The following is a 12,110-nucleotide window of genomic DNA, read 5'->3' as shown; positions in this document are numbered from 1 at the left end:
GAACCCGGGCGTGGGAAGCGAGAACGCTACCGCACGACCACGAGCTGCGGACCGCCAGATACGGCGAGCGAAAATAATATTAGTTCTTTTGATAAAACGAGAGGCCGGCCGTTGTGTCCGAGCGGTTCTAGGCGCTTCAGTCTGGAAACGCGCGACCGCTACGGTAGCAGATTCGAATCCTGCCTCGGGCATGGATGTGTGTGATGTCCTTAGGTTAGTTAGGTTTAAGTAGTTCTGATTTCTAGGGGACTGATGACCTCAGGTGTTAAGTCCCACAATGCTCAGAGCCATTTGAACCATTTGATAAAACGAGAGTTTATGAACAATTCGATTATACCGCCTCCGCTCCCGAAGCTGCCATCTAACAGTGTCACAATTTCTGTAGCGGCCAGTTGCTGAATGTAATACAAACTGCGCAAAAGACACTTGTCGATGTCTGAATAGAGACTGTTCTCACAATGGAATCGGCTACCTTCATCTCTCCCATAATGTCAAGATTCCAGGGACTATGTAGAATAGTGTCTCCGGTATTAGGCGTGGTAAATTTCACCGCCAGAAAGATGTTTGCGGTGATCCAGAGCTGTCGTCATAATTAGATAAAGAAACAAAGGCGATGCGCATAATTGATAGAAACAGTAAGATGAACGCTACATATTTCCTGGAATCCAATAATACTTAAATCCATCGAATAGACTACCCTCACTTGTATGGAAAGAACAGGAGCATCATCGAGACATAACCGTCAGACTATTCCTTTTCCGGACGCCGCGCACTCGCGTGCGTGCGTTTTGACTTTACGGGTGCTCACCGGCGAAGTTATCAGCGCACTGCCACATTTTAAAAGGAACGAATGTGAATAAAATCGCTAACTTTTTGCACACAGTGAGGATGAAACCTATAATACGACACTTATGTACTGAGTACCATCTCACCACCGTTCACACAACACAATCACTCTTATCTCATATGCCTTAAACAACGGAGGAAGGGTGAAAAGTGCTACAGCAGGCATTAAAACACAAGTAAAATGACAAAGGACCTAAAGCAACGGCACAGGTACATGTGAACGGCTGATCACTAACATAAAACGTGGGTGAGCGAGGCACCCTGGCAACACATTCCTGGCACACACATTAAGACCACCTCCATAAAATCTCAGAAACGTATACGAGATGCAAGAGTGACTAATTCTTCACTACCGCTACAGCATTTGGAGACTTTGTTAGATACGCGTGGGAGTAGGCAACAAGAGTATACGTAACACGCTGCTTGAAGCCGAAAATTTTTTTATTCCAGTAACTACTGTTGCCAAAATTTGTGGTTCAGGTCTTACTATTTCGATGCACCATCCAATATGAACGTCGTCTGTTATATCTGGATTCCCTCACCAGCATAATACTGCAAAAAAGCAGTACGGAGAAATGAGAAGGAATTTCCATGTCTGTGCGCCATTGCGTTTTACTGCAATGTTCTTTGTAATGTGAAACAACATTTCTTCCAATCTCGTCCTGTTAGTGTAGAAATTAGTCCGAAATGATTTAGAATTCTGTCAAAAAGGTGTTTCCAATACAACTAAATTTGCAGATCCTCTCATGTGCCCATAACGTCATCAGTTTCTTTGATTTCGAGTGGTATGGTGCACGCTACATGAAGAGGCTCCTGGGTAGACACTGTACAACGGTTTATTGGCAATAGTATGATGCACACTTCACAAGCCTATTGCGAGTTACAAGGATTAGCACTTGGTAGTAACTGTCCGCTGAATATACATGGTCTTCGTCGGTCTCCAGATCGGCAAAGAAGAGCTGCCAGAAGTACGGTGATCTGTGCTCATGCTGAGATTGATGAGCCACAGGGTGCAGTCAGCCCAAGTTTCCTGACAATGAGCGTAGCTCGGAAGTAGTGCACTTAACATAGTGCCTGACGAACCGCTGGTGTGGTCGGTGTAAGCCTGGAATGCAATTTGACGGCATAAATACTGTCACGGTGCATGCATATGGCATGACCTGCTTGTAGTAGGCATGTGACATCGTTGAGCCAAAACAAAGAGTCCAAGATTGTTGCGAATGATTGCAGCAGGCAAAGATTCTGTGGACGAAAAATCGGTGGGAGTGGCTGTTGTCTGGAAACTTTACTAGCACGTAGCGATCAGAAACGGAACGATTATGGGTCAAATGTTGCATGTTGCATACTTCACGTATAAGGCGCTACTGCTACATCAGTGCTCAATGGGCTCCCTCCGTTCTCGTTGTAATTATGCTATTATGACGAATCTTACAACTGTGGCGCTGCGATCGCTCCATATTCGTTGACTCGTTCTCTCTTAATGAAGCATGCAGTAGTGTACGGCTAATTGCGACTAACTGTTAGTATAGAATACAAGTACACGTTCTTGCGGTTGTGTAGTAGCACTGATAGGGTGAAACGACCGATTATCGGAACAAGAGGGCTTGTAACGAACCTGCGTTTTGTGATACCTTTGAGGATGTAAGATGAAAAGTAATTGCTGCTAAGTACACAGCTGTACATGTGTTCCATTAGGAGCGGAGTGCTATCTAGAATAAGTTTCAAGTTATAGTCCACGTTTCACAAAAAATTTCACCAAATGCAAACAAAATGGTTGTATTCTTGCTTATTCGCCCTCCATCATGAGAAAACGTATGTACTCCCTCAAACGAAATCTGAGATAGGAACAGCGTCACCGTTATACTCCCACGACAAGAAAGCGCGATATTTCTGCTTTCATTTGATCATGCCAACTTCCGTTTATAGGCTAACAGCGAGTTGTGTATCTTATCATTGATTTCTGTAATTTATTTCAATAACTAATCACTACTTAGAGACTGCGGCTAACGGCCTTGTCGCAGTGGTAACACCGGTTCCCATCAGATCACCGAAATTGGGCGCTGTCGGGCTTGGCTATGGGTGACGGTCCGGATCTGCCGAGCGCTCTTGGCAAGTAGGGTGCACTCAGTCCTTGTGAGGCAAACTGAGAGTTACCTGTCTGAGAAGTAGTGGCTGCGGTCAAGAAAACTGACAACAACCGGAAGAGCAGTGTGCTGATCACATGCACTTCCATATCTGCATTCAGCGACGCCTATCTGCTAAAAATGACACAGCGGTCTGTCAGTAACGTTAGGCCTTCCGAGACCTGTTCGGACAGAGTTATTTACAGAATGCACTTCATCCTCATCTCATGTTTTCTGGTACTGTCTTTACAGACCCCATAACACCTTGAAAGTGTGTGTGTATGCCAACGTAATTGTTAGATATTCTCTGAATAGATATTAAATATTAAAATATAATTTAAGCAGCATTCGAAGAAGTTTTATCTATATAAATGCATGTACACTCAACCACCAAAGAAACTGGTACAGGTATGCGTACTCAAATACAGAGACATGCAAACAGGCAGAATACGGCGGTGCGGTCGGCAACTGCCATATAAGCCAAGTGTCTGGCGCAGTTGTTAGATGGGTTACTGCTGCTACAATGGTAGGTTATCAAGATTCAAGTGAGTCTGAACGTGGCATTATGGTCGCCACACGAGCGATGGGACACAGCATCTCCGAGGTAGCGATGAAGTGGGGATTTTCCCGTACGACCATTTCACGAGTGTACCGTGAATATCAGGAATCCGCTGAAACATCAAACCTCCGAAATCGCTGCGGTCGGAAAAAGATCATGCAAGAACGGGACCAACGACGACTGAAGAAAATCGTTCAATCTGACAGAAATGCAACTCTTCGGCAAACTGCTGCACATTTCAATGCTGGGCCATCAACAAGTGTGAGCGTGCGAACCCTTCAACGAAACATCATCGATATGGGCGTTAGGAGCCGAAGGCCCACTGGTGTATCCTTGATCACTGCACGGCACAAAGTTTTATGCCCCACCTGGGCCCATCAACACCGACATTGGACTGTTGATGACTGGAAATATGTTGCCTGGTTGTATCGAGCAGATGGACGTGTACGGGTATGGAGGCAACATCATGAATCCATGCACCCTGCATGTCAACAGGGGACTATTCAAGCTAGTGGAGGCTCTGTAACAGTGTGGAGCGTGTGCAGTTCGAGTGATGTGGGACCCCTGATATGGACACGACTATGAAAGGTGACGCGTACGTAAGCATCCTGTCTCATCACCTGCATCCATTCATGCCCACTGTACATTTAGACGGACTTGGGCAATTCCAGCAGGACAATGCGACACTCCACACATCCAGAATTGCTACAGAGTGGCTCCAGGAAAACTCTTCTGGTCTTCAAACTCCCCAGACATGAACATTATGGAGTTTATCTGTGATGCCTTGCAATGTGCTGCTCAGAAGAGATCTCCACCCCCCCCCCCTCCTCCCGTACTCTTAGGGATTTATGGACAGCCCTGCAGGATTCACGGTGTCATTTCCCTCCAACACTACTCCAGACATTAGTCGAGTCCATGCCACGTCGTGCTGCGGCACTTCTGCGTACTCGTGGGGGACTGTACACGAAGTTAGGCAGGTGTACCAGTTTCTTTGGCTCTTCAGTGTATAAACAGAACAATATTCACTGCCAACCGATCAGTTATTATTTTGGTACATAAATTCTGTCATTCTGGCAGACTGGATGTTTTTTGACATCTCACCTTGCTCTTAAGAATGGCTATAAAGCCGAAATCATGACCGTGTGAAATAAGTAAATAATGATTTTAGATTAATGGCTGAAATTTCTTTCGAAACGTTTGTGTGTGTGTAGCAGGAATGCAGCGAGTCCGCGGTTATACTTGCGAACTTGCGTACTCGCTCTGCTTTCAGAGCGAGTCCAGTCCACTTGAACCCGACAACAGACTCAGGGACGAGTGGTCTGCAGCGGAGATTCACGAGTCGAGTCTACGGACACACGGACACGGTAAGTTCGGAGATGACGTCATACGACTCGCTGGCGAGGTTAAAGTGAGTATACCGAGCAAATTTCTGACTTTTACTAACACGAGAGGTGAACCCGTGTCGGTGTTTGTCTTGCAGGCGCTTGAGCTGCTTGCGGCGGATGACGCCTGTAGCTTGGCAACCATCCGGACGCGTCTGTACGTCTGGTAACCTAAGCGGTCGGCGAATGACCGTGTGTACGGCAGTTCTTTTTCACCGAACTGCAGGAACCACTAATCCTATCGTGAAAGTACACAGTGCCCAAGTCCTGGAAAACGCACAGGAACAGTATCACGGAACAAGCCGCATCTAATACTGGACGTTACACAGCGACACTAACACGACAGTGTTGGGCCTCTTCTCTGAGACAGCAAAATATACGCATATCGAACGCAGACACAAGGAAAGTCAAATGAATATGACTATGAATAAAAATTTCCGCGAACCTGATGCTGCGACGGGAATAAAGTCCAAGGCAAATATCTTCAGAAAGGAAAGACTCTAATGCTTAAGTTCACATTAAATATTCACAAATTTGTTTTCTGAAACACTTTCCTTGCCATGGTCAATCTACATCTCATATCCTCCCTACTTCTGTCACCATCAATATCCTGCTCCGCAGATAGCTAAGCTGGAAACTTAAGATACGTGCTTGCAAATGACCAACGTTTGAAACTGGCCAATCGATTGGATAATAAAAATAATACAATCTACCTGCACTACATTTTTACTCTCAAAACAAAAGTAAAAAATCAATTTTTAAGCTCATCTACTACGTCTAGTGTCTGATTTCCTAATTAAAACTTCTAACAATCTGCAGACTTAATTTGACTACATTTTGTTAGCCCCGTTTTACTTTAGTTGTTGTTCATCGTATGTCCTCTTTTCTAAACATTATCCATCCCATGCGGGCTTTCACGGCCCCTTATTTTCGATATTGCTGATATTTGATTTATGGGGAAAATCAGTGATATGCTATAAAACTCAATTCCTTCTCAATTAGTGCTTCCCTTTCAGGTTCTTCAAGTCTTCCAACTCTATTCTGGTTTCTATACAGGTTGGGAATATGATTACTTTCCTTGTATTTTGTTCTTATCACTTCTAAATTTCAAAGAGTGATTCCAGTCAACATTGTCACAACCTTTTCCCTAAATCTAAAACTGCTATTGTAAATGTAGGGTTGCCTTTCTTCAACGTAACTTCTAAGATTGTTCTAGGTTCAAGTACTGAATCACGTGATCCTACAGTTGTCCACAATCCAAACTGATCTTTCCCGATGTCAGCGTTTACCAGTCTTCCATTCTTCTGTAAATAATTCGTGTCAGTATTTTGCACTGATGGTGGTTCCGTAATCTCTCATTACTGACTTCTTCGGAAATGGAATTTTAACCTTCTTGAAGTCAGAGTTAATTTCACCTATCTCAAAGTTTCTTACAGAAGTACTAGTGTGAGATACTCCCTCAGTCCTAACGAGACCAGCGCACAATAAAATTAATGTCTGGCAATAGTATGGGACTGACAAAGCGAGCGACACTGATTAAAAGAATACTCACGTTAGCGAGTTGATCGAAGCGGCCAAACAGCTCGTTCAGCAGCCGTACCAACTCCTGCGCTGTGCATTGCGAGGCCAGCACCGTGAACCCGACGATGTCAGCGAAAAGGATGCTGAAACAACAGGCAGCCATTGAAGAGGACATACAAAAACACGATCTAAACACGTCAGAGCAACAGAAGCAGAAGTAATATCTGATTACTACAATGCCAGGTAAACTGCTTAACAGACGTCTGCAAACGCATAAACGGCTCGGTGGGGTGTTACGTGTTTGGCAGGGTATCAAAGTAAGATACGAGGAAACGATGTGGAAAGATTTAGACTACAACTGTGATTAAAGAACTGTCGCCGGATTCGCCTCAAATGGCTTAGGGAACCACGCAAAAAGTAAATCATGAAAGCCCGAGTAAGAATGGAAGCCAGTCCCTCCGACGAGTGAAGTGTCTTAAGCCGATTTTTACACGAGCGACTTTCTTCTCTCAGTAGACTACTCGTGGCAAGTGTGTACTGCAGCGCATCTGGTCTAGCATTCCTGCATGGTGCCGCACTTATAGTGAGTGTTGGAATGTTGTGAAAGCATGAAGAGACTAGCAATAATAACAGAGTCTATCAATAAGAAACGGAAAATTCATGGTGAAGGTCCTTAACTGAAGTGGCACGCTGAATTCTCTACACTCGTGAGAACTGAAAGAATTCGAAAAATGTCATCTAAACATTCAAAAAAATCAACAGTCACCTGCTTGAGAAAATATTTACCTATAAACACATCAAGCCACATTTATAACCCAATGTATGGAGACATTTTGCTATATCATTTTTTGTCCAATTTTTCTTATAAGTGGCAAATAATATCCAAAACTATTTTCCCTCCCTACTGTAACTGATTTTTTCACTAGTTTAACAGTTTAGAATAAAAAATGTTTCCCTATTTCTTATGTACAGCGAATGCTATTTATTTGTTCAAGTAAAGGTATTCTAATTCACAAATAACTTTTTGGTTTAAGATACGTCCTATCTGCTGTGCGAGAGCACTTGAAATATGAATTTCACATGCAATCTTTGCAACGTTCCATGAAAACAAGGCAGTCAACAAAATAAAGACTACGTTAACACAGTAACACCAGATCCATCACTGTAAGATGAATGAGCGAGACGGGAATTTGTTAACTTCACTATCTCCAGACGCAGCCATTGTCCGCTATTTTTGCTCGTCCGCTGTCTTTAGCATACTCAAGATTTTAGAACTCTACATTTGGCACAGTCAATTACTCACTGTCGTCACCGACACACTTGTGCGTAGCGGCTGATTTTTACCACGCTGGCAAGTGACACGAATATACTAGTAGTAGTCGATTAAATTAGTTTTAACCATACATCGCCTCTTTCATTTCACAACAGTGCTCGCGCTCTGTCTCTCTCTCTCTCTCTCTCTCTCTCTCTCTCTCTCCCCCTCCTCTCCGGCGCGCGCGCCACACACACACACACACACACACACACACACACACACACACACACACACACAACCTACTGTAGAAGCACTGTTTGACATCCACATCTGGATATACGCGTTCTTAGCCTTCTGAATCCTATACGATCTTCAGTAATACATATCACTGTTACTCCATTACGTTTTGTCATCTACCCATTCTCTATTAAGTCGTCGTCTCAGTAGTCTTTTATCTCCTGATATCGGAAAAGAACTTCCTTGTTCACCTATTCGCTTAACAACATGTTTCACAAATCTATTTCATTTCCATTATAGTTTTAATGACGTCTTCAACTCCACTCTGCCCGTTGGTCCATTTGTCAGTCTTTTCGTCTCTCCCAGTAATTCTCAGGACGCAGGAATCCCTTCCTCGTTGAAGTTTCCCCAAATTTTTGCTGATTATCACATTACAATTAATGTCTCGCTGCAAATAAGCCAGAACTGGAAATACAAATCCATTGTAAACCTACATTTTCAGACATCGGAATCTAGGTCCTGAAAGCCCTGTTCAGTTTACTAAAAACACTACTAAGCATCAGGTTAACTGTTCATTCGATATTTGGTTGCATATTATATTTGTATTGTTTTGCTGAAGTTAATTTGCACTAGAGGCAAACAGTACTATAGCATTAATAAAACGGAGGCAAAAAGTACTATAGCATTAGTAAAACGAACGATAGTTCGTATGTTCCATCATAACTTTCTCAGTTTATGGGTCCAGAAGTGCCTTTCGGATTGATGGCAATAGTTATGGCGATATGGAACCTCCTTGCGCTACTCTTAATTCTGAGTTTACAGCTGTCCTGATGAATTTATCACTATCTTGATGAAGACTAATTGAAGCTGCAGCATTGACTTACATACTCTTCAGTACAGCGAAATATGTTAGATTAATGCCCAAGCTCTCAGAGACTGCTAGAACTCAATTTGATTAAACTCAGTTATACGCTTTCACAAAATATTTGTATCCCGGGCAAAGTGGTAATTCTTAGTCATTGATCTGTTCTATAGTTTCATTCATAGATTTAAAATTGTTCAATGAACTATTTTCATTACTAAATCCAGTTTGTTCCCTTGCCTCATTAAGAATTTAATACTTTTAGATACGGATTGCAATAACCTTTGTAAATATCTTTTACAATACTGACAGCAGACAGACAGGTCTAAGTGTATGTCTTGTCTCGCTTCTGGTGAAGTACAATAGGTTCAGCAGAGCTGTCTTCACACAGAAAGTTCTGCAAAACATTTGCCCCTATTGTGGTATTCTGTTTCTGATTTGTAAGTGTAACGGAACGAGCCACTGCCCAGGACTGAATTCAGGGCATTCCCAAATGGCCACAGTCGCTGAACAGCTGACAAATCACCCAGCAGAGCTGACTCGTCTGTGATTCCACCCGCCATGATGTAGCAACAGCCCAGACTACGTTACTAGCCCCTGTTGGAGAAACTTCCACGACGGTTTCCATCACAGTCAGCCCTGAACAGCTGCATTTAAACCCCCCTGGCCAAATCGTCAAGGTCGAACAGCTGGGCAGCAATATGACGCCCAGTCTTTGCCATTCAGCAATGTACTGTTGACGATGCTACCACCACCGTCGCCGCTGATCTGTCCTCTGACCGCAGTCTGATCAACAGGGTGCTCGGGCAGCTCAGCACTCTGCCGCCTGCACGTGACTACGACGCTGGCGTCGAATCCTCCTCACGTCAGCCGAGGCTCAACGGATGGCTCTAGACTTTCTCTTAGGCATTGGTGGTAGGCATTCGCTACAGTTGATAAGGATGTCGCTTGGAGGTCAGTTCTCCGGCAGACACCGTGTCTGTTCTTTGCCGCGCTCGCCAGGGATCAACAGTACAGGCATCTAAGACTGACGAATGTAAATAAACAGTAATAAAGGGCTTCTTGCTTCCGTGAGTATCTTCTTCTCCTGCACCGACATCCAACTTTGGTAGAGAACCACCGCCCACACCAAGACTTCATAGACACCCCCTTAAGTGAGTACGCGGGACAAAAAAAGTCAATCGCCCCCCCCCCCCCCCCCCCCAAGAGACAAGACGCCAATACCGTGGAATACCGCCTCTCGTCTTGATAAAGATCTCAATCAGGCAATACTGAGTGTCATTAAGTTTCTTCAGATTTACATATCCAGCTGAAGCTATTAATAGGCGATTGTACCCTGCAGATCTATCAAAATATGTGGATACTGACGATACGTTTCACTCGCTGCTCCACATAGTCCCACACATTTTCTATGCAATTAAGATTGGGAGATTTAGCGAGGCAATCGTTCTGCAACAGGGTGCCACAGTGTGCGCCAAACCAGGAACGTATGCGTGAAATTCTGTGAAACCGGCTGTTTTCATCTTGGCAAACGAGTGACCAAAGTACACTCATCCTGAAGATGAAGATAAGTACAATATTCCGAGAATGTTGAAATAAACATTCAGGTCCATCTTAGAAGTACCTTGATGAATGAGTCCAAATCATGGTACACAAAACATCCTCGTAAAATCAGAGAACCAAATCTGGCATGAGTTAAAGCCTTCAGAAATGCCTTGTATCATTTGAAACAAGGCAAATCGCGATTCGCCAGACTACACTACATACTCTACACACTTCCAGTCAGCTACTATCCAGCTTCTGTGTTGTTTGGCCCAGTGAAAGCATGCAGTTTTATGTGCTGCTCTGAGCAGTAGCCCCCGGCGAAGTTGCTGGATCTGTGTTCATAAACATGGGCAGTTCCTGTCGAGTTTGAAACTGAACGTCATTCGCAAGGCGTGACGCTAGTCTCCGATTCGTGAGAGTTATTTTTTCAGGATCTCTGTGGTAACGTCGTGTTCACCATTACTTGTGGATACGGTGCACAGTATGCTTTCTTACACCACCAAATCGGGGAACTTTGACCACCAGTAACAAGCTCTACACCGCTTCAATGTAACGGTTTGCTCTTTTAAGGAGGGGAGAGGAAGAGAGGGTGGCTAATATTTTGACAAGTAAGTTTATCGTTTCTACGGAAACACTATCACCTTTGCAATAATTTCCTTTACTCATACATCGATTGGTGTTTTACATCTTGTCCGTTACTCTACACAGAAGTCCACAGCTCGTGGTCTAGTGGCTATCGTTGCTGCCTCTCGACCATGGAGTCTCGGGTTCGATTCCCGGCCGGGTCGGGGATTTTCTCCGCCCGGAGACTGGGTGTTTGTGTTGTCCTCATCATCTCATCGACGACGACGACGATCATCATCATCATCATCATCATCATCATCATCATCATCATCTTCCCGGAATAATGTTTTCATTGTGAACTATCTGTGCTACAAAATCGTGGTTCAAATGGCTCTAAGCACTATGGGACTTAACATCTGAGATCATCAGTCCGCTAGACTTAGAACTACTTAAACCTAACTAACCTAAGGACGTCACACACATCCATGCCCGAGGCAGGATTCGAACCTGCGACCGTAGCAGCAGCGCGGTTCCGGCCTGCAGCGCCTAGAACCGCTCGGCCACACCGGCCGGCTACAAAATCGTGTTTTAAAAACATACAAAGGGTGCTTGATAATTCCTATTAAAGACTTTTACGGGTTGTATAGGCATGATAGATGAAGTTTTGACGAGGAACCCACGTCCGGCTATGGTAGCGTCTGGATATGGAATCAGTTTGAGGATGGGTTCACTTCCACATGTCCTATCTTCAGCTTCACGGTAGGCGCAGAAACTGAGAAGAGGACGCCGTTGTCGGTCTTCTGACGTTATGTGCCCTCTGTTTAAAATCCCTGCATCAACGTGCTGATAACTTGTAAGTTTTTCACAAGGCAGTAAGGGCGACCGGGTACACAGAGATGTTGGGGAAGCTAGACGTAATAGCAGAGCTGCAAAATGGATGTGTAGAGAACGTTTCCGTATCGTCTCTCAGTCCACCACAAAACCATTCTCGTTCGACTACAATAACAGCTGCATTAAACTGGGAAGTCCGCAACTAGCATGATCCACAGGAGAGAACCCGACGACGAACACTCGAAACACTGCCTATGCCATGGACGTGCCCTCACGGGAGTGTCTGGCGTGTTGTGCGTAACCTGCTACTCCAGCCTCTTAGCACAGACAGAATTCGCACCCATCGTTTTCGGCAGATTGTACGCTGCGTGTCAATTTCTGTTCT

At 44.4% G+C, this 12,110-nt stretch overlaps 1 protein-coding gene across 1 annotated transcript in view; it reads right to left on the bottom strand.

The window, feature by feature from the left end:
- Positions 1–12,110, bottom strand: part of LOC126175399 (Ca(2+)/calmodulin-responsive adenylate cyclase) — a 501,843-nt gene that overhangs the window by 210,918 nt on the left and 278,815 nt on the right. The window contains exon 8 of the mRNA XM_049922190.1: positions 6,463–6,574. Within this exon, the coding sequence (XP_049778147.1) occupies positions 6,463–6,574 (112 nt within the window). The remainder of the gene's footprint in view (positions 1–6,462; positions 6,575–12,110) is intronic.

This window comes from Schistocerca cancellata, chromosome 3 (assembly GCF_023864275.1).
Source record: "Schistocerca cancellata isolate TAMUIC-IGC-003103 chromosome 3, iqSchCanc2.1, whole genome shotgun sequence".
Classification (NCBI taxonomy): domain Eukaryota; kingdom Metazoa; phylum Arthropoda; class Insecta; order Orthoptera; family Acrididae; genus Schistocerca; species Schistocerca cancellata.
The sequence above is the reverse complement of the archived record's forward strand: the minus strand, read 5'-3'. Positions and strand labels throughout refer to the sequence as shown.